General features: G+C 54.5%; 1 protein-coding gene across 2 annotated transcripts in view; it reads right to left on the minus strand.

Annotated features, from left to right (window-relative positions):
- The window catches only part of ENDOU (endonuclease, poly(U) specific), a 52,346-nt gene that overhangs the window by 15,349 nt on the left and 11,059 nt on the right, over positions 1-25,938 (minus strand). The window contains exon 1 of one of the 2 annotated variants that reach the window (XM_065575580.1): positions 1,954-6,447. The exons of the other annotated variant lie outside the window; for it this stretch is intronic. Coding sequence (XP_065431652.1) covers positions 1,954-2,011 — 58 coding nt within the window. The 5' untranslated portion in view covers positions 2,012-6,447. Of the gene's footprint in view, positions 1-1,953; positions 6,448-25,938 lie in introns of those variants that run through there. 2 annotated transcript variants of the gene reach the window in all.

A 25,938-nucleotide genomic window follows, 5' to 3' on the forward strand; every position in this document is an offset into this window, starting at 1 on the left:
CAAACATTTTTGTGTGCCCCCTTAGGGGAGTGAACCCCACAGTTTGGGGACCTCTGCTTTAAAGGCATTGTCCCCAGTACCACAGGATGCCACCAAACAGCTGATAGGCAGCGCCACCAAACCCCTGTTTAGCGGCTCGAGGAGGGGCTTGGGAGAGGGCGGAGACCAGCGAGCAGTGGGCAGGGCCTCAAGGAAGGCGCAGAGTGGGGGCGCAAAGAGGTGGAGCGGGGTTGGGGCCTTGGTGGAAGGAGAGGAGTGGGGGCAGGAAGATATGGAGCAAAGGTGGGGCCGAGTGGGGGCGGGGCCTCAGGGCGGAGCAGGAGTAGAGCACCCCCGGAGAAAAGTCAAAGTCGGCGCCTATGAGTGGAGATGGCTCACAAGGTGGAAGACAGCAGAAAATCAGGCCTTTGGCTAGTGATTTGGGCTGAGACTTTCAAAGCTGGCTAAAGGATTTAGATGCACAATTCCTGGGGGTTTCTGAGACTGGAGTGTCCAGCTCCCCTGGCGGAGCAACAAGTTCATCTTTGCTGACTAAAGGGTCAAACCTGCTCCTCGGTCGTTCCCAGAGACTGACGTTTGCCCCAGGCCTCGGGCGCTTGCACAAAGCCCCCCGCCAGAGATCCAGGCCAGTAGAGCATGGGGGTGGGGCTAAGCCTCTGCAAAGGGATTGATTTCAACCGGACATAAAAAAGCAATCCTGCTGTTTAGAAAGGTTAGGTCATTCAGTCTGGAAACAGTGACTTGACTAACACAATATCACGTGACTCGACTCACCATTCAAACAGAGCAAACACCCAATCACAGAGAGTTAATACTCACGGCAAATATAAACTGTTGAATTCCTTATTCAGAAATGTAATGTATCAGAATAGGGTAATATCCCTTTAAATAGTGTGTGAGCCTTCTAGTGGTACTCACTGTGTTCTCTGTTTCCATAGCTGCAAGAACCAGCCAGAGCAGCACCCTGCCTGTAGCTAGGGTGAGGGTGCTGTGTGTGTTTAGTAAACCTGGTTCTTTGGGACCTTACTGTGCCCTGGTGATTTCTTCATATTGTCTTTGTTGCATGAAGAGGAAAAGACACACACGAACTTTGCATTAGCCACTATCATCTGATTAGCACCAGCGCTAGTCACAAACTGCCCACGCAATGTGTCACTTGGTGAATAATAGTGATACTTGGGAAAGAAGGTCTCTGAGGAAAACATAGTCAGTCATGGCCTCCACCCAGCACTGGGAGACTCCAGGCTGCCGAGGAGCCCATGGAAAGTGTCTCACAGACTATCCATGAATGAAAAACAAATCAGAGCAAATCACAGCCTGAGCTTGGACAGAAAGTAAAGGGGACATTTGCAGGGATGGGGTGTAAATTATTCACAATAAATAATTGGAGGAGCCCAGGCAGTATTTCTGAGACGGGTATAACCCCAGCGGTGGCTGTGCCCAGTGGTGCTGGAACAATTTGTATAGTGAGGGTGCTGAGAGCCATTCAGCCAATCTGTAAATCCTGTGTCTAATGGAAACCACTTCAAGCCAGGAGGTGCGACGGCACCTCCAGCCCCAGCACCTATGGCTGTGCCATCACAACACTCCAAATACTAGAGCAGCCTCCAGTTTCTACCTTCTTCTCAAACCTTCTCCTGCTAAGTCCTGGGGGCCTCAACTTCACAAGAAGCTGAGCAATTCCTAGAGGCACTTAGGATGACCAGACATCCTGATATTAGGGGCTTTATATGGGCCCTATTACCACCCATAGGACCCTATTACCCGCCCCTCCACCCCCCCTAGAAGCCTATTACCCTTCCTGTCCCAATTTTCCACACTTGTTATCCGGTCACCCTAGAGACGCTAAGCGCCCCAATGGGGAGAGGCCTCAGACCCTTCCATGGTCAAGCCCCCGTTGGGAAGATCTGCTGCCTGTCATAGCATTCTGTGAAACAAAGCATCTCTACTTACTGCCAGAGGCCAAGCTGCAGGCGATTCCTGCTGTGATGAGAAGGAGCCAGGCCTTCATTGTTCCAGAGACGCAGCAGATGAAGCTTCCAAGGTGTCAGTGAGACGGAGACTCCCGAATTCCCAAACACCTGTCTGCCCGTCCCTGCTATCTATGGGAGGCTCACAGCAATGCCAGGGGAGAGGGCGCTGGGGAAGTTTGCTTGGAGCCCTTGTGGGAGGAGAGTGCGGTGGATACGGTGACAGCTGAGTGATGCATGGAGAGGTGTGCACATCAACCTTGCCAAAATTCCACTTTTTACAAATGTTTATTGCTTAAGATAGGCGGAAGGCTGGAAATTCCGGCTGAGTCTATAGCTATGGTCTGCCCGCCGCAACATGCATGTGGCCCCAGGACTCTGGGTGCTCTGGTAGCAGAAATGAATAATCCAAGTACTAATGTGTGAGACATCTCTGAGTGTCCTCTCACTGGGGAGTGTATTGCTGACACTCACTGAGCTGGGCTGTCATCCTGCCAGACTCCCCAGACCTGGGCTGCAGGGTGCTGCTCCCTCCAGTGGCCAGGAGAGTAAAGAGGAAACATGCACATGAAAAGACTGTGGCACTCATTGGGCTAGTTACCAGCTCCTCACCCTGCTCCGCTGTCTGGCTGCTGGCACGTCCTATGCAATAGCTAACCCCCCTCACCCATTGTCTCCCAGACCCTCTGTAGGAAAGCCCCACCCCATTCCCTCCCTTTGAGGTGGCACCGGGCGCTCCCAGTTACCCAACAGCGGTCTCTGCAGTTTCTTGCTCCCTGCCCTGTTCCTCCTGCCCTTTGGGGCCTTCAATTATGTTACCTCAGAGTCTCTGGGAGACGCCCGACTGCTCCTGATGGTTTCCAGTCCCAGAACACGTTGTGTAAGCTGGGCAGGACACACACAAGGACCCAGCTCATGGGAGCTGCCGGATGGGATCAAACCAGAGGCCATCTAGCCCGGTCTCCCAGCTCCGAGACTCCCAGCATAGTTGCTTCAGAGGAAGGTGCTAGGAGCCCCGCAGTGGCAGTCATGGGATAACCTGCCCTAGGGAAAGTTCCCAACTCCTGCCCCCTGGTAGTGACCAGTTGGCTCATGCCCCAGAGGGAGGGAGTTCCAAGCCCTTCCCAGCTTACTTAGGTCATGTCTACACTACAAACTGATGCAAGTGTCACTGATCCATATGATCAGTGCTAGACTCCCAGCTTTGGGACAGTCCCTTGGAGGAACCCCTTCCATGTGCCAGACCCCCAAGGGGTCTCCCTCTTCCTTCAGGTTGGGCCACTCAGCCTCACTGCCTCTGGGGCTCCAGCCCTCCTGCCTCATCCTGTGAATTCTGCTCGGTGAGTCCAACTGAGACAAACTCCTGGTGGAGACTTGTCCACTCCTCAAGGATAAGTGCATCTCAGCAAGCATTTGCAGTGGCACTCAAACAGTGATGTCAAAACAGTCGGGTTCATAAGTTTCCTGGAACACAGCTTAGGAAGTCCTTAGGTTAGCAGAGAAATGGAGGTTAAAGCATAATCCAAGTCCACTCTGGTTAGCCAAGCTGTAGTGAACTCCATCATTCAAATTTTGTCTCTCTGTCTGACTTCCTTGGTCAGATCTCAGGTGACAGCACTGACTCCTTCCAGCAACCAACTCTTATCCCATTCACCCCCACCCCACATACACACACCTTCCCCATCCTTTGTTCTCAAGCTGGGGAATGTTTCTCAGCTTCCCTGCTGAGAGGTGGGGGAATCCATCTCCCTCTGGGTCGTTGGTTGCTCGTGTGAATGTCCTGGTGATTGGCTTTGCTGTTGCCTTCATGTATTCTCCATGGATATGGGGTTGGCCTCAGTGTGACATTCTGTACCCCAAAGCAACACCCCCATTCTCACCATGGTGATATAATTATGATATGTTTTGTGCAAAGTCTGCCTTGTGAGGTATCATTTTAAAAGTCTTGATCTGTTGAGTATTAATATCCTGTTGGATTGTATGTGCTGTCATTGTATCTGGAGTTATGAAGTTTTGCTATGTGTGTGTTGCCGAAATATGCTGTGAAGTTAAAAGCACCCAAAACCAGCCTTTCAGATACAACAATAAAAAGGCCCAACAGTATTGATAGCCTATTGAGGGAAATACACACACTAACAAGGATTACCCCAGAAACTGTGTACAATAGAAACCTCTCAGAGATAACACATACACAGTGGACACTGTTTGAATCATGTCACAGCAAAGATCTTTCCAGCAAGATGGAAGAAGCTATAAAAGGGGGAAGCAACTTCACCACTTGGCCTCACGCCCACTACAACTCAACACCTGGAAACACCTTAGGAGCAAAAACTTAACTGGGGAGGGTGGTCCCAGGCTAAAGGGATTTCGAGCCTGTGTATGGAAGATTGGTGGACTGATTATACCATCACAGTGAGACACTGCTTGATTCAAATCCTCTCTAGTGTATAGAACTTAGATTGCGATTTTGTTTTATTCCTCAGGTAACCAACTTTGATCTGTACAATATTACTTATAATCACATAAAATCTATCTTTCTGTAGTTAATAAATCTGGTTTATATTTTTTATCTAAAACAGTGTGTTGTTGGAAGTGCAAAGGGAAATGTGCTCAGGAACAGCTGGTGCATTGTCCTCTCCACATTGAGGGAGGGGAGGACTGGGTAATAACTTATACTGGTCAGGCTTCTGGTCAGGGCAGGACAGTACAGCTCTGGGGTCCTAGGCTAGGGAGCTGGGGGAAGTTGGCTGGAGCCTCTCTATTGTTATTTCATGAGTGGCTAGGAGAAGCATTCATGTAACTGCAGCTGGGTGTGTCCCTGCATGTGTATGGCTGTGTGGGTGTAAGACCTGGAGGGGTCTGCAGCTTGTCATCGCCTTACAATATGAGAGGGAGCCTAGGCTTGTGAGATAGAGGGCTCAGCAGAAGACAGTTCCAAGTGGCACCCCGGGGCAGTACATCACACTCAACCAGTCTTTTTTAATGACTCATCACAGCTCAGACACTTGGGCAACATTCAGACCTAGGTCTCTTAGCCTGCCCTGTGAGCAAACAGTCCTTTTTCACTCACTGGGTAACCCTACTGTGTATAGGGGAAACTGAGGCACACATAGGCTTCATAAAAATATTACAGAAAATTCTCACTTTATCACATTACCTTACATTGGTGTACAGCCGCTGAAGTTTGCCTATAGCTCGTGTGCATGCATACTTGGCTGCTTGCATTGGCATTCTGTGTACTCATCAGGAGAGCTTGTGGTGATGCAAAGTCTGCTGCACCACAGGTAGGTATCCCAGTGTGACGTGCTGCTGTCCCACACAATGTCTTTTGGAAAATTTTTGCAATGTGTTGTGGGGCAGAAACGACTGGCCCAGGGATCTCTGGGAGCTAGGGGTCAATTTCCCAACCTGCAACATTATCCATCCCATAATGTCATCTGTGACACTCTGGCACCCCAATATTCACCACTGTCATGGAATTCGGAAATGTTTCGTACAAAGTATGCCTTGTGAGGTATCATTCTAAAAGTCGTGATCTGCTGGACATTAATATCTCGTTGGATTGTATGTGCTCTTGTCATATGTGACGTTATGAAGTCTGGCTATGGCTGTGTTACTGAAACATGTTGTGAGGTTGAAAACACCCACAAGCCGCCTTTCGGGTACAACAGTAAAAAGGGCAAACAATGTTAATGGCTTATTGAGGAAATGCACACAAGCACAAGGACTGCCGCGGGAATTGTGTACAATAGAAACCTCTCCGAGATAGCACTACATTTGTTAGTCTCTAAGGTGCCACAAGTACTCCTGTTCTTTTCACTACACAATGGGAACTGTTTGACCCAGGTCAGAGCAAAAGAGCTTTCCAGCAAGTGGGAAGAAGATATAAAAGGGAGAGCTCATTCTCCCTGCAACAACACACCTGGAAACACTTGAGGAATAAAGGAACGGGGGGAAGTGATGGTCCCAGGCTAGAGGGATTTCTAGCCTATGTATGAAAACCTGGAAAACACAAGCTGCAGAACCTTAGGATTCTGCCAGCCTGTTTATCACGCAGGGGGAAAATTTGCTAATTCATATCCTACCTATCTAGTGTGTTAAGCTCGATATTTATTTACTAGGTAATCTGCTCTGATGTGTTTGCTATTACTTATAGTCACTTAACATCTATCCTTTTGTAGTTAATAAACGTATTTTATGTTTTAATCCAAACCAGTGGATTGGCTTTTGTTTGACTAAGGTCTCTGGGGAACATCTCAGCTTGGTTACCACAAGTGTGCATGGTCCTCTTCACATTGAGGGAGAGGCGGACTGGGTGTTAAACCCATATGCTGGCCACATTTGACCATGGCAGGACGGTACTGCTCTGGGGTCCTAGGCTGGGAAGCTGGGTGTGTCCCTACCTGTGTGAATGCCGGTGAAAGTGCAAACCTGGAGGGCTTTGCAACTTGTCACAGCAGCCCAGTGTGAGAGGGAGCCCGTGCTGGTGAGTCAGAGGGCTCAGTGGCACTGTAGTTCCAGGTGGCACCCCGGGGGGAACCCGTCACACCATCCATATCCCATAATTTTCACACCTTTTTAAAAAAAATCCCACAACACTTTTTGGTGTCTGCCATCCAGCCTTGAGAGAAGCACAGAGCCCCCAGAGTGCTGAACTATTCTCATGACCGATGCAAACACAGGACGCACAATCCTCTTGTATTTGCAGACCTGCAGGCAGTACCGCAACCACAGGGGACATGACAATCTCTTCAAGGACAATTTGCTAAAGGACATGGCGAAAATCATTCAAAGGTTTTGGTGGCATTCACAGAGGCGCTGCAGATGACAGAGCACCACTTCTGGGCCCAAGAAATGAGCACTGACTAGGGTGATCACATAGTAATGCAGGTTGGGGATGACAAGCAGTGGCAGCAGATCTTTTGGTGCAAAAGCTCACATTTCTGGACCTGTGTGCCATGCTCGCCCAAGCCCGGAAGTGTAGAGCGGAATTGACAGTGGAGAAGTGAATAGCGATTGCACTATGGAAGCTTTCAACGCCAAATTGCTACTGGTCAGTGGGAAATCATTTTGGAGTGGGCAAATCCACAGTGTCATGCAAGTGTGCAGAGCCATTAAGCATTTCTGCCATGCAAGATTGTGAGTCTTGGCAATGTGCAGGCACATACGGGGTGGATTTGCAGCAATGGGGTTCCTAAACTGCAGTGGGGTGCTAGAAGGCATGCATATCTCTATTTGGGCACCCGCCCACCTTGCCACGGAGCACCTCAACAGAAAGGACTGTTTTTCTATGGTTCTGCAAGCTTTAGTGGCTTCACTGATATTAGGGGCTACTTAGGCACCTAAAAACTCTGGGGTTTTGTTTGTTTTTGCAGATAACAACTTAGCAATTAGCTGACAGGAGCATGGTATCTAATTCCTATATCAAGAAAGAAAATTAAATAAAAATTAGACCCACTCTGCTCTAATACTAACATGTTCTGACAGCTTGTGTCAAGTCACTTAAGGGACACTGGGTTAGGTTTCAAATTGTAATGCATATTCTTACCCTTGAACACAACAATTGAAACAGTTGTAGAAAAATCTAGATTACGTTCTATCATTCAGCCTACTTACTTTTTGCAGTTCACAAAGCTTGGAATAGATAATTTAGTTGGGGATTGTCCATTTAGTTTTTGATTTAGTTGGGGATTGGTCCTGCTTTAGTTGGGAATTGGTCCTGCTTTGAGCAGGGGGTTGGACTAGATGACCTCCTGAGGTCCCTTCCAACCCTGATATTCTAGGATTCTATGATTTAACTTTTGGAAACATCCTACTAAGGCAAGGCCCCGTGAGTTTATACTGCACCTGCACCTGGGGCTCTAGAAGAGTTACCCCACTACAAATAATAGACGAGGCACTGACTTTAAACAGGAGTGAAACTGACACTTGCAAGTCACTTTCAAAGTGTTGCCAACCCCAAATGCTCAAAAATCATGAGTCAGGCTCACCAAAAATCACGAGATTGTCTTAAAAATCATGAGATTATGAACAAATAATAGATTTGGGTTTTTTTATTTGCCTTCTGCTTTTTGAGCCTTTAGGGTGCACTGGGGGTACTGTTTTGAAGCTTTCTCCACAGCCATCCGGGCTAGAAACTTCATTTTTCTTTAACAATGAAGGCTGAAATCATCATGTATCTACTTGGCTCCAGGAATTGGGGCTTTAAGGAGAACAAAAATTATCACGAGAGTCATGACAAAATCATGAGTTGTCAACACTGCTTTCACTTCTGTTTAAAGGGTAGTTACTTTCCAGAAGGCCCTTAAACACAACACTGCAGTGATTGAGTTGCAGTTCTCTCAGGAGAATATTTAAAACCAAACAGCAAGAAAATTTCACATTTTAAAACTGAGAAAAAAATCGAGTCTTCTGAGGTATCTCAGGGCCACTACAGGCAGGAAAGGAAAATAAACAGACACAGGAGCTCTGGGCAGCTCTTCTTCTTGAAAAAAAGTTGGAGGGTCAAATCTTCTAGTCCTTAATCAGGTAAAACTTCTATTGTCATCAGCGCCTCCACTTATAGATATTAACATGTGTGCAATAACGATACACTTCATACTTATATATCTGAGCCATCTTATCCCTAGCTACACATTTTATACACATTGGCTCAGGGATTATATTTTCTGGCATATGCTGAACAGTGCTTGTGTGGCAGTGAATAATACAAATCATGACAATAATCATCGACTTTATGGACTCTGTGGATCAGTTTCTGTTCTTTGTTCTGGAATTGGCCTGAATACAGCTGAAACGTTAAGAATTTGAGGCATAACCTGATGCTCATACGACACTTTCTCCTTCCTTCCTTTTCTCAAACTCAGAACAAAAAATGACAAAACAAATGGTTTTCAGTTAAAATGTAAAATGGCACAGCAGGCATTGCAGAACCTGCTACCCTTAGAGGGTTAAGTGATCGCCTCTGATCTGACTCACATTCTCTCTCTCTCTTCATCCTTCCTGACCTCCTTTTCATGCTGGCAGCCATGACATCCTTCCCAATCGCCTGGGTCTATTTGCTGGCGTCTCAGAGAACTGTCCTTTTTGGTTTTGCTCCCATCTATCAGAGTCATCTTTGAGGAGAGAGAAGCTGGTCCAGTAGGTAGACAGCTAGCCCTGAGAGCCCTGGGTTCTATTCACCCCATGGACTTCCTGTACGACCTCAGGCCAGTGCCTTAGGTACAGAGTTTCAAAGATTTTTCGGCACCCAAAGATGCAGCTATGCATTTAATGAGGTTTACAAAGCACGTAACCTTCTAGGCGCGTTTGAAAATCCCACTAGGTGCCTAAATACCTTTGAAAAACTGGCCTTTAGTCTGTGTGTGCCTCAGTGTCCCACCTGTATAATGGGGATAACAGCACTGCTCACCCTCACCGAGGGGCTGTGAGGAGACATAGGTTGGACATTATGAGGAGCTCAGATACTATGGTGATGGGGCCACATAAGATAGAGTGGGAACTTCTCTATACCACTGCTATTCCTTCCCTGGGTTTTGGTCCCTTCTTTTCTCCTAGCCCCCTCACATCTCCCTCTTTTCTGAATGTAACCTTGGCTCAGAGGGCTTGGCTGCAGGGCCGGCTTTAGGAAGGGCGGGGCCCAATTCGAACATTTTTGGCGGGGCCCCGGCAGGGATGACTAACAAAAAAAATAATGTAAAAAAAAAGCCTTTCATTTCCTCCATGTATTATTTACTTTCCATAACTATATAAATAATAAAATTATATATTATGTACATTGCATCATATATGCTGTTGATCGGTTATTAATGAGCTCCGTTTCACGTGTGTGGGTCCCCGCCACTCCCTGGGAGTGTGCTAGGGTGACCAGCTGTCCTGATTTTATAGGGACAGTCCCGATTTTTGGGTCTTTTTCTTATAGGATCCTATTATCCCCCACCCCCTGTCCCGATTTTTCACACTTGCTGTCTGGTCACCCTAGTGGTGTGCACATGTGTGGGTCCCAGCTGCTCCCTGCCCCCCTCATTGAAGCAGGTGTGCAGGGTAACTGCCCTGGGAACTGCAGGGCACCAGTGGACATGGGGCTGGCTGGAGGCAGGGCAGGGGCTGACTGGAGGTAGGGTCTGGCTGCAGGCAGGGCAAGGGGTGCGGGGCTGGCTGGAGACAGGGGTGTGTGGGGCTGGCTGGCTTCGGGCAGGGCTGCAGAGGGGTGCGGCAGGGGTTGCCTGGAGACAGGGCAGGGGCTGCGCCAGAGGCTGGCTGTGGGCAGGGGGTGCAGGGCTGGCTGCAGGCAGGGCAGGGGGGCGGGGCTGGTGCGGGGACGGGGTGCAGCAGAGGCAGCTGGAGCCCCGGCCCTTTAAATAGCCCCGAGTCCCCCGCTATCCCAGGGCTCTGGGGGCTATTTAAAGGGCCCAGGGCTCCCTTGCTTCTACCGCCCCGGCCCTTTAAATAGCCGCGGGAGCTCTGGGGAAGCAGCGGGAGCCTCGGACTTTTTAAATAGCCCCCAGAGCCCCGCAGCCCTACCCCAGGGCTCCAGCAGTAGGGGTCTGGTGGCAATTTAAAGGGCTTGGGGCTCCGGCCCCTGCTGGGAGCCCTAGGTCCTTTAAATTGCCCCCTGGGGAAGCCGGGCCACCCTGGTACTGCACACCGGCTCTTGCCGGTACACCGTACCTGGGCTTTGGCCTGGGGCCCGATTCATGGGAATTGGTTGAATTGGCCTAAAGCCGGCCCTGGTGGGGGTATGGCCACAGAGCCGCAGGGAGGGGAACCCTGAGGTGTGGGGGCTGGGTGGGTACTGGGAGTTCCTCCTGAAGGGACGGGGGTTGGCCAAGGTCACTCAGCCCCGGGGTGTGGGAGGGGCACTGGCTGAGGGCACTCAGAGCCCCAGGAAGTGGGGGGGGGGCTGAGGGGAGGGACTGGCCAGGGGCACTCAGAGCTCGGGGGGGGGAGGGGCTGTCCGGGGGGGGGCACTCACAGCCCCAGGAGGTGGGTGGGGGAGGGGCACACAGGATTTCAGGAATTCCCTGGCAGTGAAGAGCTGCTGGCGGCAGGGAGGAGCCAGCCGTGACAATCCCCACTTAGGATCCCTGGCTGGGCTAGTGGCTATCGGGGCCCGTGGCCAAGCTGCAGCGGAAGGTGATCTGAAGGAAATGCCTCGGCCTCGGCCTCCGGCTAGGAAGGGCCTGGGCCAGACAATGACCCACCGCGCAGTGTCCCAGCTCCCTGCCCCACACCTGCGGGGCACGGCCCCTCCTCTGTAGGGAGGTTGGCATGTACCTTAGTGCTGCTTCCTCCATCCCCAAAGGCCTCTCCCAGCCAGTCTCTGGCAACCCCTGCCGTTCAATACGCACATTACCCTGCTGTGACATACTGGGGGGGACCCCTCGGGAATGGGGGGGCTGTCACACAGCTGGGCAATTTAACCCGGCTGGGCCGGGATGACTGTCTCCCTGGAGCTGGGGTCTCAGCCCAGGTGTCTCTCTGCCCTTCCCCCCAGTCGCCCCTGGGAGAGGTGGGAGCGCCCCACGTTGCGTTCCAGCCCCACATTCGCACCCACAAGTGCTGGTGGGTTCCAATCCTAGGGTTACCATCTTTTAGTTTTTAAAAAGGAGGACACTCCATGGGGACCCGGCCCCGCCCCAACCCCGCCCCTTCCCCACCCTCAGCCCCGCCCCAACTTTGCCCCCTCCCCTGAACGCTCCGCCCCCTGCTCCTCCCCCTCCCCTGCTTCCCGCGAATCTATGTTCGCGGGAAGCCTGAAACAGGGAGGCTGCAGGTAGGCTGGGGCGGGGTGCGGCACGGCTCAGTCCGGCCCTCCTGGCCGAGCGGCTCCCTTCGGTCGCTGGCCTGCCCAGGCCAAGAGGCTCTGGCCCCAGCATCTCCCGCCCGGCTTGGCTCGGGCCCTGGGGCACTGGCTCCTGGCCCGGCCCCGTGACCCCGGCCCCCGGCCCAGCACTGCGACCCCAGTGGACCAGATCTAAGCTGGTAGTTAAGCTTAGCAGTTTTCATGCAGGCCCCCACATTTGTACCCTAAAGTTCAGAGTGGGGAAGCAGCCTTGACAAGAGTCTAGTGACTCTCTCACCCTGGGCTCTCCCCAGTATAGACTCTTGTTCACACTAGTCGAATGATGTTCAAATGCTGAGAAGGAGCAGGGAAGAGGCACAGAAATGACTTGTGGCCTGGCCAGCACACCTTCGAGCAGGCAACCCGAGGTGCTGCAGCTAGTCAGCTTGACTAAGCAGTTCCGAGCTCTGTCATTAAGGTCTATAGTCACCCAGCAGGAGGAGGTTGCTGCATTTCAGGTTTTTGCTCTAGCAGACAGAGGTGTAAGGAGAGCTGGCAAAGCTGATGTTAGAAACATTGACATTGGAAATCCATGTAAGTGTAGAAGAGTGACGGAACCAATCGTGCGGGGACGTGGGAATTCACTCTCACCTGGCCTCTGGGGATGGAGGCAGCACGTGGCTGGCACTTCTCGCTCCGGCCGTACGAGGGGCAGGTGCTGCTACCAACTGCTCCCCCTAACCCCCGCCCTGCTGCGCTCTGGGGATGCTGCCCTGCTGTGGAGCTCTCAGGTGTCTTGAACTGGAATTTGTTTGGAGAGAAACTGCTAAGAAGCCTTATCAGCCCCGAGCAGAGAGTACCTGGGAGCCTGCCTGGGTCGGGCGGGTCTGGTACAGCCTCCCCCAGATAAGGCTCTTCCCTGGACCTGCCACCCATTGGAATCTGGAATGATTCCCTCCGAGGTAACACCCGGGGCAGCCAGGGCAGGGCAGGGCACGGCCTGCTCCCCTGGAGCGTTAGGGCTTTCAGGAGTCAGAGGTGCCAGCGGAGCAGGTTGTACGTTAAAGCAGCGAAGGCAGTTGGGGAGCAGAGGAATTGGGTGCTTTGCCATTGCACTTGATCAGCTCAATTTGAAAATTCTTTCAAAGGAAATCCAGATGTATACATCTGACTGGGGTACATGTACACACATACACACGCACACTCACATGTGCACACACTCATGTGCACATACATGTACGCACATGTACACATACATATATATACAGACGTACACATACACGCACATACGCTGTCCCTGGAGCGCCCCAGGATGCGACTGACGGGGTGGCTGGCTATTATGGAGGCACAAAGGGGTTGGGAGAAAATAATCAAGAACTTTTGTTGAAAATGCAAACCTAAGCTGGAAATCTGTGCAGGGCTGGGCTCAACGAAAATGATCTTTTGAGCTGCTCTTATAAACCGTGGTCCTGAACTTCCTGGTTTGCGTCGGACCCAGGCAGGAGACTGGGCTGCTCTCAGCTGTAGAAGCCATTGGAATGAGCCAGGTCGGCAGGGCCGGCTTTAGCAAGGGCGGGGCCCGATTCCTGGGGGCGGGGCTTGCTGCAAGCCCCGCCCACAGGACCCGAGCCGCGCCGCCGGAGGGGGCTGGGGGGGCCCTGAGCCGAGCCGCGCCGCCGGGGGGGCCCCGAGCCGAGCCGTGCCGCCGGGGGGGCCCCGAGCCATGCCGCGCCGCAGGGGGGCCGGGGGGACCCGAGCCCAGCCGCGCCGCAGGAGGGCCGGGGGGGACCCGAGCCGCGCCGCGCCGCCGGGGGGGGACGGGGGGGACCCGAGCCGAGCCGCGCCGCCGGGGGGGGACGGGGGGGCCCGAGCCGCAGGGACCGGGCCGGAGCCGGGCCACGGGGACCGTGCTGGGGCCTGCGGGAACGGGCCGCGCCTCCCCGGAGCCCTTCTCCCGCCCCCACCCCAGCTTACCTCGTGCTGCCGGCCAGCCCGCCCCTGCTGCTTAGTCTCAGACTAAGGGGAGGGGGCGGGGCGTGCAGGGCAGGGGAGGAGGGGGAAGTGAGCTGGGGGCAGCGCGGGGCCCTCTTGGCACGGGGCCCAATTCAGCCGAATCGGCTGAATCGGCCTAAAGCCGGCCCTGCAGGTCGGAATGAGCCAGGCCCTCAGAGCCTTCTGCCACCAATCGCCCCAGCAGTCATTGATCCACACCAAACCACGTCCTTCCAGGACCCTTGGTTTGCCACTCAGACACCACGGTGATGGGCACTGTAAGGACCGAGAGACGCTAAACAGGCAGACAGACAAGGAAATAGTGGCCCTGCCTACAGGTGTGTGTGTGGTGCAAACGGATGAACACCAGTTGCTGGCTGAAGGCACAACCTTAATTCCCGCATCTCCTGTCTGTCAGCTATCGTTCGCTTGGCAGCCTGAGCTCCGATTTCTAATGCAGCGTTTTGCTCTGGCCTATTGTGGTTCTCATGTCCGGGGGCGCCTTGGCCCCTGGCATCAGGAGCGGTGCTAAGGAGGCTGCTTTTCAAAGGTCCTTAAGTAGAGTTGTCAACTTTCTACTTGCACAAAACCAAACGCCCTTGACCCAACCCCTTTCATGCCCTTCCCCAAGGCCCCACCCCCACTCACTCCAGCCCAGCCCACCTCCCTCAGTCGCTCGTTCTCACACCCTCACTCACTTTCACTGGGCTCGAGCTGGGGGTTGGAGTGCAGGGAGGGGTGAGGGCTCCAGTGGGGATGTGGGCTCTGGGATTGGGGTGGAGATTAGGGGTTTGGGGTGCCAGAGGGGGATCCGGGCTGGGGTAGAGGGTTGGGGTGCGGACTCTGGGAGGGAGTTTGGGTGTGGGAGGGGGCTCAGGGCTGGGGTAGGGGATTGGGGTGCGGGTGGGGGTGTGGGGTCTGGGAGGGATTAGGGTACAGGAGGGGGTTCCGACCTGGGGCAAGGGGCTGGGGTGCGGACTCTGGGAGGGAGTTTGGGTGCGGGAGGGGGCTCAGGGCTGGGGTAGGGGATTGGGGTGCGGGTGGGGGTGGGGGTCTGGGAGGGATTAGGGTACAGGAGCGGGTTCCGACCTGGGGCAGGGGGTTGGGGTGCCGGGTGTGAGGTCTGGGAGGGAATTTGGGTGTGGGAGGGGGTTCCGACCTGGGGCAGGGGGTTGGGGTGCCGGGTGTGAGGTCTGGGAGGGAATTTGGGTGTGGGAGGGGGTTCCAACCTGGGGCAGGGGGTTGGGGTGCCGGGTGTGAGGTCTAGGAGGGAATTTGGGTGTGGGAGGGGGTTCCGACCTGGGGCAGGGGGTTGGGGTGCCGGGTGTGAGGTCTGGGAGGGAATTTGGGTGTGGGAGGGGGTTCCGACCTGGGGCAGGGGGTTGGGGTGCTGACTCTGGGGGGAGTTTGGGTGCGGGAGGGGGCTCAGGGCTGGGGTAGGGGATTGGGGTGCGGGTGGGGGTGTGGGGTCTGGGAGGGATTAGGGTACAGGAGGGGGTTCCGACCTGGGGCAGGGGGTTGGGGTGCCGGGTGTGAGGTCTGGGAGGGAATTTGGGTGTGGGAGGGGGTTCCGACCTGGGGCAGGGGGTTGGGGTGCCGGGTGTGAGGTCTGGGAGGGAATTTGGGTGTGGGAGGGGGTTCCGACCTGGGGCAGGGTTTCTGGGTGCGAGCTCCGGCCAGGCGGCGCTTACCTCAGCCAGCTCCTGGTCAATGGCATACCGGTGCTAATGCAGGCTCCTGACCCCTGGTCTCCCTCCGCTGGCAGGCTCTGAGCAAGGCCTGCCCAGAGAACATGGATGACGAGCTCTCGATCCTGCTGACAGCACCCCCCAGCACAGACAAACTCCAGCACATCTTGGAGGTGAGCAGAATGGGGAGGGGCCGCAGGGGTTTTACCTTAGCCCTGGGGACTCCTAGAAAGAAGAGACTGGAAAATCCATGTTTCTATTGGATCCTTCCGAGTATGCATTCGTGATATAAACTCACTGGGTGACCTTGGGGTAACTCACTTCCCCCTTACGGCATCAGTCTTCTCCACTATCAAATCTACACTGGGGAAGAAGGACAGAAGCCCCGACAACCACCTTCATCTCTGGGTGTCTGGTCCTGGGAGCCGAAACCAACTGGACTATCTGCCCCATCTCCTAAACTGCCCTGTCTTTCCCTCCTAGGGCCCGGTCCTTAGTGCTCAGCCTGGCCCCTTCCCAGCTTGTCCCTGACCTTTAAAGGACGCTCCAAGCCCCTCCCATGCCTGCTTCCCTTGGGGTCTCTCTCCTGGCTGAGCACAGGCTGCCCTTCTATCTCTCAGCAGGCCTGGGTCCTAGTCACAGGCTGCGTCTTGTCACGTGACCCCCACACTTATTCCCTGGTGCAGTTGAGCTCCAACCCCTTTCCTGGCCATCTCACCCTGGGACAGGTTGAAACTGGTAACCTGTGGGTAACAGTAACTGGTTGCTCGCAAAGGTGCTGAAGACACAATGGAAGAGGAAATCCTTTGGCCTGGATTGAAATTATTCCGACTGAAAGTGAATGAGAGAAAATAGGTCCAGAGTTCTCTTCCTAGCAGCAGAAAATGTAGCGCTTGATAGAGGTTCAGGTCAGAAAGGACCATTCTGTGCATCTAGTCGCCCCTCCTGTATAACTCAGGGCCTAGAATGTCACCAAGTGGTTCCTTCAGCCAACCATAGCATGGGACTGAGCCAGAGCACGTCTTTTGGAACGACATCCACATGCAGGAGAGCCAGCTGGCTACCAGAAAATCTCTCTTCTGCAGTGACGTGGGGTTAAGGGACACGGGGGAAAAGACATGGAGGCTGTGACTAAACTTAGAGCAGCAAGGCCAGGAAAACCAGGGTTAGGTCCCAGGCCTGGCTATCAGATCTGCTGTTTTCTATTCCTGGCTTTGGGACCATGAGTGAGTCTCTGCACCGCTGGGTGCCTCGGTTTCCCCAGCTATCAAATGGAGCTAATCAAGGTTTTGTTTGTTCTCCCCATTTTACAGGGTGGGAAACTGAGACACAGTTGGGACCTGTCTACGCTACAGGTCTGTCGTGTGTTTGTAATCTGCTGACCCCCACATGTTGTTCAGAGCCTATGGACAACACAGCTCCTAAAGGTACGTTTGTTCTGTGCTTATCCCCTATGTACCAGCAGGGCTGGACGGCATTTCTCACTGTGCTGTGGGGAGCAGGTCCTGGGTACTAAGGGTCTGAAGAAGCTCTCAAGGACTAATTTTTTAAAATAATTGTTATCAATGAATTGGGAGAAAACATACAATCACTGCGGATAAGATTGGGGGGTGACAAAATACAGGCAGAGTCGTAATTCCTGATGGTGAGAGGGCAGTTATACAGAGCGATCTGGCTCATTCGGCAAGCTGGACCCATTCAAAGAAAACAAGTTTGAGCAGAGCCCAGTGCAAGGTCCTATACGTAGCCACAAGGCACGCCGGCCACACCTCCAGAATGGGGACGTGTATCCAGGAAAGCAGTGACTCTGAAAAGGATTTAGGGGCCAGAGTGGAAAAGCCACTCAACATGAGCTCCCAGTGTGATGCTGTGGTGAACAGGGCTAAAGCCATCATTAGACGTAGGAGCAGAGCCGTGAGTAGGATAGGGAGGTGACACAGCAGCAGTGAGACTGCTATTGGAATACTGCCTCCAGTCTTGGTGTCCTCCTTTGAAAAAGATGGTCCTAGAAATTGGAGCTGGGGCAGCAAAGAGCCACCAAATGTTCTGAGGGCTGGAGAAAAATGCCTTCTAGTGAGCTATTGAAAGAGCTCAACTTGTTTAGCTTATCAAAAGAAGATTGAAGGGGACTTCATTGAAGTGTTGAAGTGCCTTAATGGAGAGAAAATACTGGGTATTAAAGGGCTCTCTAGTCTAGCAGAGAAAGGCAGAACAAGACCCAATGGCTGGAAGGTGAAAAGAGACAAATTCCTATGACAAATAAGGCACAAATATTCAACAGCGAGGATGATTGAACACAGGAAGAAGCTACCAAGGAAAGTGGTGGATTCTCCATCTCTTGATGTCATTAATAAAGACTAGATGCCTTTCCGGAATGTGTTTGCCCCAAAAGTAGCTATTGTGGTGGACAGGAGGCCTGTGATATGCAGGGGGTCAGATTAGATGCTCTAACTGTCTCTTCTACCCATAAAGTCTACTCATTTCTGAGAAACCGAGTGTAGCATTCGGAGCAGCTTCTGCTGTTTTACTGTCTAGCCGGCTTGCTTCCTAGAATGAATACTCATTGAGCGGGGTGATCCACAGGGAGTAGCTCAAACCTCCAAAGTGTCTGCCCTGTGGCAGGACATTAGCACTGCAGGGGAGGGGTGGGTGTGGCAGTGACATCACAAAGGGCTTTTGCAGGACCTCAACCTATTGGCCAAAGGTGCTGGGGAGGTGGTGACCTCACAGAGAGATGCTGACATCAGCCAGGCAGGACAGGGGCGCAGGGCTAGGGAAACCTCAGAGACCCCTGTGGCTTTGCTTCAGCAAGTCTCCTTCTCGAGATCTCTCTTTGAGGTCTGAGAGAGTATTAGGGGTCACGTACGTGAGCACCAGGAGGAACCTCTTTTGAGTTTTCTCCTTTCTTTTTCCTGATTTCACTAGAAAACTGACGTCCCTGTTTAGAAGGTAAGAGCCTCTGAGAGGTTTGGAACCTGTTCAGTCTGCTGCATCTGGCGCCAGCTGAATTTTAGGCATGGAAAACACTAGCTTAAGGTGGCCAAATTTTATTCCCCACCTGGGATTTTGTCCCTTAGAATCTCTGGGGACATTAAGGTTTGTCCTTTTTCTTTTACCTTTTCCTCCATCCCTCCCTCCTTTCTTTTCATCTCTTACGTCTTTTGTCCTTTCCCTGTTCCCCTCCCACCACCAGGAGGGGTGTGTGTGTCGTGGGGGGTGCTCTACAACTCCCATTGTGGGAGGTCCACCGAAAAATGTGGGGCTGAAATAGTGCTCAGACAGTGATCCCCAGCAGTGACCTGGGCCATCCTTTGGGCTCTCTGGTGAGAACCCTCATCCTCCCGCCCCTCGGTCCCTACCCTGATTGGCTGAGCAGGGGGTTATTGACAGGGAGGAGACTCAGGTCCCTGTTGTTTTCTTTTAAGACCAAGTATATAGTCATAACCAGTCATATGTTCGACAAATTTTGCTGCTTCTCTGCAGTTCATTATTTTCTCTACCATTCCAGTTCTCCTAAAATACTTGCTGAATAATTACTATGAACTCTTGCTGGTCTGGAACTCACTTGAGAGCACTTTATTCAGGTCATTCAATGTCTGAAATTCAAGATCCGATGGTTAGTTTGAAAATCAGGGCTCTTGGGTCCTATTCCCAACTCTGCCACGGACTGGCTGTGTGACCTAAGACAAGTCAATTCTCCTTTCTCAGCCTTAGCTTCTCCCTCTTTCAAGTAGGGATAACAATCCGCTCCTACCTACCTCCCGGCAGGTGGAGGATGGGGATCTATTGGAGAGTGTCACTAGGAGCAGTGCATAAGATGAGGTGTCCTATCATGTTTACTCAGATCAGATTAGGACATAATAGAATGGCTGAAATAGTTTATTTTATTTGTATTTTATTATGTTGCAATTGTTAAGAGCAGCACCTACTTAGCTCAGACTGAAACATCTCATCTAATTTTTGAGATCTAAGTGTCTCCTCTTTGTGTAGCTCAAACCTCCAAAGTGTCTGGCCTGCGGCAGGACATTAACACTGCAGGGGAGGAGTGGGTGTGGCAGTGACATCACAAAGGCCTTTTGCAGGACCTCAACCTATTGGTCAAAGGTGCTGGGGAGGTGGTGACCTCACAGAGAGATGCTGACATCAGCCAGGCAGGACAGGGGCGCAGGGCCAGGGAAACCTCAGAATCCCCTGTAGCTTTGCTTCAGCAAGTCTCCTTCTCGAGGTCTCTCTTTGAGGACTGAGAGAGTATTTAGGTTCACGTACATGAGCGCCAGGAGGAACCTCTTTCGAGTTTTCTCTTTTCTTTTTCCTGATTTTACTAGAAAACAGACGTCCCTGTTTAGAAGGTAAGAGCCTCCGAGAGGTTTGGAACCTGTTCAGCACCTACAGGACAATTTGGTTCTTAGGACTAATGAGCATGGACTTGTCAAGAACAAATCATTCCAAACCAATCCTAGCTCCTTCTTTGGCAGGGTTACGGGCCTAGTGGAGGTGGGTAAACAGTAGATGTGATCCATCTTGGTGTTAATAAGGACATTCTCACAAACAAACTAGGGAGATGTGGTCTAGATGCAATTAGTATAATATGTGTGCACAGATGGTTGCAAGCCCGTACTCCAACAACCCAGAACAAAACACTCCTTCTCCTGGGCAGTGCGCTCCGACCTCTAATGGTCAGATGCTGCTTAGCACTGTCAGAGCAGCTTTTGCTGGGGGATTCTCCCAGCACTTTCCAATAGTGGGAAAATATGAAATCCCATTTGACTGCTGGGGACAGAGCCTAGAGCGGGGAGCAACTTACCCCAAGTCCCACAGGTCAATAGGAAACCAGCAATGGAACCCAGGAGTCCTGACTCCCAGTTCCCTGCTCCAATCACTCCAGCGGAGCACACTCCCTCCCAAAGCAGGGGGCTGGACATGAGGGCCTGGTTGTAATTGCCAGTTGTGGGAGGGAGTGTGCAGCAGTGGTTAGTGAAGGGGCCTGGAAATAAGGACTGCTGGGTCCCATCCCTGACTCTGACACTTGGTGTGACCCTGAGCCAGTAGCTTCCCCGCCCCAGGCCTGGTTCTCAACAGTGGGGTTGGGGTCGCAGCCCCTACAGCCCAGGGGGGTTGGGAGGCTCCAGGAAGGTGTGTAAAGTGCTGGGATGGGAGGAGCTGGGAGATGCTGTCACCCCCGCACTAGGCCAGTATTCTGCACCCCCTGCTGCTGGCCGAGATTCTCTGTCCCTTGGCAATAAGACAGACTCTTGTTTTCACAGCCAGTCGATCGCCCAGTGCTATCACCCTGCCTGCTGGCTGGGCAGGGTAACTCCTCAGGTCACCACCACCCTCTCCAGCGTGCCTTGGCTTTGGGGAGTGAGGAGAAGGGCGAGGAATGACACTGAACATCCTCCATCCATCGCTCCGTCAGCAGAGCAAGTGAGTGGCATTAGGGTTCCCCATTGGCGTCCCCTGTCTGTCTGGGGAGAGGCAGAAAGAGGGGGAAAGAATCTCTCCCAAAGGAGATTGGATTTGCAAACCTCCCCCAGGAGCCCCTCGCTCTCAGACGGGGGAGGGGCTTCTCCAGAGCCGTCTCCAGTGTGTTTGGAAAGGTCCCAGCAATGGGGCTCCCAACCCTTCCCTTGTGGGAGACCGTTCCCCAGGCTGAGCGTCTCTGAGCTGGGCCAGACCCTATGAGCTGCTGAGCATGGAAATCAATGGGAAAGGCAGGGGTCCTGGCCTTGCTCTGCCTCGGGACTTTGACGTGGGGAATGGTTTCCCAGGGGAAGTCCGGACTCCTGGGTTCTGTTCCTTCTCTAGCTTGGGGGGGGGGGGAGTGTGGCCTGGGACGGCAGGAGGGAGCTGCTTGTCCAAAGTGACTGAATCCAGTGTTCGAAAAGGAGGAGACTCCCCGGGCATTGTAGCCCCAGGGGTGACGAGGGGGAACGCTGGGAGCAGATCATGCAATGAACTCCTGCCAGTGCGTGTAGATTGCATTACATGCACCCCTGTGGGGGAGGAGGAGCTGCTCTGGCTGGGGCAGGGATGGGGAGGGACCAAACAGGCTGGTTAGTGAGAGGCTGCCTTGACCCCAGACTCACGCTCGCTCCCTGCTCGGTTCCAGGATGGCCAGGCTCCTGAGGATGTTCAGGAAGAAGGCTCTGCAGGTGGCCCCAGAGCCTGAGGGAAGCAGCTGCCATCTTCCCCAGGAGCACAGCGGCTCCTCCATCCCCACTGGCGGGGAAGGAGCTCCCGGCCAGGCCAGGAGGTGGAAGTGCCCAGCCTTCTGGCGGAGAAAACCCACTCCCAGCGCAGGCACCGAGGTGGGAGAGGCCAGGTCGAAATGGAGCTGGGCCAGGCTGCGGCTGGGCAGGCAGGACCCAGCGCAGGAGGGGAGCCGGGCAGGGTGACTCTGGGGCATGGTGTGTGGGCAGCAGCGGCCCCAAGAGCCCAGACCTGATTCCCAGCAGGAGGCATCGCCCTGCCCGGTCACTGAGGACCTTCCAGCCTCCCCAGGGCAGGAGGTGGAGGATCCCTGTCCCACCACCAGCAGCTCGGCCCGCTCCCCATGGGACAGCAGCAGTGCCTGGGACTCGGGCAGCAGCGAGGCCGATGGGCGCCGCTGCTTTGTTCCAGGTGAGGAGCCAGGCTGGGCTCAGAGAGAGGTGAGGGCGGGACTGTGAACACCCTGGGCCCAGGCCCTCGATCAGTGCTATGGGGGCGGGTCCCCAGCCCAGGGGTCTGGCCTGAGCCACATGAAGCCCACTGACACTAGATGCTGCCACTTTGGTCCTTGGTGCTCCAGTTGGGGGGAGGCACCTCTCAGGGAGTCCAGGACAGCGTGGGGGGGTCTCTTTGCTATGGGCTCCTGAAGGAGTTGGGGGCTGAAGGCATCACTGAGAGGGGGGAGTGTGGGGCCCGATCTGCCCTGGGTCCCGGAGGTGGGAAGGGGACACATTGCCCCACCCTGTCCCTGTCCTTCCCCCGAGTGGCAGCAGGCGTCACCCTGTCCCCTTCTCTCCCTGGTGCAGGGACCGCCAGGGACTCAGGGGACGAGGAGGAGGAATGGGTGGACGTGGCCACAGAGGAGGCTGCTCTCAATAACAGCCGAGAGCAGCTCCAAGACGGAGAAAAGGTACAAACGTACCCCAGCTGTGCTGGAACCAACACTGTCCTGCCCCTTCCCAGCACCTGACCCCCTGCAGAGGGTCTTGTCCCTGATGATCCACCAGCCCTAATGGGGACCTTTCTCCTCCATGATCTGGGACCCCAGAGGTGGGGGTGTCTGTCACACACCAGCCGGGTCTCCTCCCCCCACAGGCACTGTCCCAGTTCCTGACCCTGTTTGCGGTGGAGTGGTGGGTGATTTGGACAATGGGCGGGTCCCCACTATCCCCCATTCAGGCCTGAGTCCTGCAGCTGCTGTGTGGGGGCAGGGAGGTCCCTGGCTAACTGGCTCTCTCTCCCCTAACCCCACTCCTTTGGGTCTCACAGGAGCTCATTGAGGAGCTGCCTGATAACTCTCCACCCGGCGCCGTCCTTGCTAACTCCCTGATTGCTGTGGGCAACCTCAGGTACCGAGACCCTCCGGCCCGGTTCCCCTAACCCCAGTGCTGCTCAGGCCCAGGGCTGGGAGTCACTGCCCCTCCCACTCCCAGGTCACCGCCCAAGGGTGGCTCCTCTGGCAGAGGTGCGGGGAAGGTTCACTCTCTCCTGGCTGGGCTGTTCTTTTCACTCCAGTAACATTGCAACGGCTTTGGGGAGAGGCTCACACCCAGGATCAGATACAGGAGGGGCAGCAGGGTCCAGGGAACAGGGGCTATTCCTGCCCTGCCACTGTCTGTCTGAGAAACCTTGGCCTTGTCATTCCCTGGCTCGGTGCCTCAGTTTCCCTTCTTGCCAGCCTGTGCCTATTTCGCTGCAGTTTCACCTGCGTGTTGGTGCCAGTCCCATCCCCGCACTGCACAGTCTAATACCGGCTCCTCTCTCTTGCCAGCACCATGACGCCTGCCCTGGAGCCAGAGCTGGAGACCCACCTCCTCCGAGCTGCCCTGCACGCCGTCTTCACCCTGGGCATGGAGAAGGACACCACCCAAGTGCAGGTAGATCATGCTAAAGTCATGGATTGAAGAGCCAGCTGTCATCCTGCCATGAATCCTTGCTAATTGCCTGCAGTGGGATGTGAATGAGAGAGGCCAGGATATGTGTTTGGGGGTCTCACCAGTGCTTCCCAGAGACCCGTCTTCCCATCCTGTGGCAGGTGTAGCCCCAGTTTCCCTAACTGTGACCCATGGCTCTCCCTTGCTTTCAGGATCTGCCTAGGGTCTTGCCAGACCTCCTGGACGCCATGCTGGGGAACCGGCTGGCAGAGTCCCCAGACACCGACAGGCTCCAGTATATCTTGGAGGTGAGCCCGACGAGAGGGGTGGGGGCAATTTTACCTTCACTCTTAGATCCATTTTCCAGTCTGTCCTCCTAGCCGGGCCCCCAGTGGGCATCCTTGGTCAGGGCAGTCAGTGCAATGCCTCCTTTCCCCACAGCACATTAACTACTGGATCGTGTCCAGGGTGCCGCGAGAGAGAAGCAGGGCCGTTAAGAGCAGCACGGCCCTGCTCAGATCCACCATCACCCTCCCTGAGTTTGACGTAAGTGACCTCTGACCCCAGCTTCCTGACTCCAGGGGTAGGTGGGCTGGCTCCGACGGGCTGTAGGATCTGCTGCTGCAGGGGCTGTGGGTTAGGAGTGTTCCTCTTGGGGAGGCAGAGTCAGAGCAGAGCGTGAGCCTGGCTTGAGTCAAGTTCTTCTTGTCCTAGTTAAGTGGTGACTCTGGGCTTTTAAGGGGACTGTGCTCCAGGTTCATGCCTCCCTGTCATCCTGGAGCAGCTGAGGAAGCAAGTCCTCATGGAGGGCCCTGCCCACAGCCCTGTGCTCCAGGCTTCCTTGGGGGCAGAGGAAATTAAGGGTCTGGCTCTAGCTCCTATCCTCTAGCATCTCCTGCAGAGGGGCTGAGGGGAAGCAGAGTCCTGGCCCGGGGGGGACTGGGAGTTGACAGGAAAATGCTGATCGAGTCCCCTCTCTCTCTCCCGTCCATTAGAACTCAGCGGAATTCCCCAGGATGGGTCACCACATGGCACAGCTAGCTCTGTCCGTCAGTGACCCAGCCAAGGACATCAGCCGGCAGGCCAGGGAGGTGGTTTACCGGCTCTACCAGCTGCTGCTGCACCAGAGGGATAAGGAACCCAGCTGGGAAATGGCACCCGCTAGAAGAGTGAGACTGGGACCCCAGCCAATTTCTCTCAGACTGACCCCGGCTGGAGGATGAGTCTCTCTATCTCTTTCTGTGTTCCACACCACGCCCTGCAATTCTGTTGGGCCGGGCACACAGCGAGGACTCTGCCCACTGTGCAGCCACCAATGGGATTGGAAGGACACAAGCCCTGCAACCAGAAGGACAAATGTGTGTGTGTCTCTCTCCCTGTCACCTACTCCCTCCTGGGGGAAACCCAGCAGCTGATGGGGGACAAGGTGAGCAGCTGCATTAGACTCAGGAGATTGGGGCGGGGCCCAGGCCTCATTCCCATCCTGTGGCCATTCGCTGGCCTGGCACAAGGAGCCTGGTGGGGAATGAAAGGGAGAGCAGGTGCTCCTGGGAAGGGAGATGAATTCACCTCCATGAGCAGGAGCGAGCCAGCTTGTCCCCGGAGCAGCTCCACCCAGCTCTTTAGCCAGGCTAATTAATGACAAGCTTTGCCTCATCCCAGACTTATGTTCTCAGGACAGGGTGCTATCGCACTTGGGAAGGGCAGGAGAGTCCCCCAAGTGCCCTCTGCGAGACTCTCCTGTCCCACAGGGCCGCACCCAATTCGTAGTGGTCTGTTGTCTGTGTCACCCGAGCCACCACCCAGAGTTGCTCCCATCACTGGAAGCCTGGGAGGCCAAGGACTGACGGGTGATGGCATCTGACCAGGCAGGGCTGAGGCACATGGGCAGGGGACGCTTGTCCTGCTGCTGGCAAGGCTGGACCCGTTCTGGAGAGAACAGGAGGATTCAGTCAGCAGTAGGGTTACCATGTCTAATAAATAAAAAAAGAGGACCCTCCACGGGCCCTGGCCCCGCCCATTTCCCCACCCCTAGCCCTGCCCCAACTCCGCTCCTTCCCCGCCATAACTCCGCCCCCTCCTCCCTCCCACTCCCAGCCATGGGGAAAGGGCTGCCCCAGCGCTACTGGCTTCACGGTTTGCCGGGCCCGGGCAGCCCCCAGACCCTGCGCCCCCGGCCGGCGCTTCCCCAGCGCAGCTGGAGCCTTAAGGTCTGAGAGGAGAGGAGCAGAGCAGCTCAGCTGGAGCCTGGGAAGGGAAGTGCCTGGCCCGTGGCTCGGGGTCCAGAGGCACGGGGGCTGCCCGAAGCCGGTAGCGCTGGCTCGGGCAGCTCGGCTCTTAAAGTGTGAGAGGGGAGGAGTGGAGCAGCTCAGCTGGAGCCCGAGAAGGGAAGTGCCTGGCCGGCGGCTCGGGGTCCGGAG

Source organism: Chrysemys picta, chromosome 22 (assembly GCF_011386835.1).
Source record: "Chrysemys picta bellii isolate R12L10 chromosome 22, ASM1138683v2, whole genome shotgun sequence".
Lineage (NCBI taxonomy): Eukaryota > Metazoa > Chordata > Testudines > Emydidae > Chrysemys > Chrysemys picta.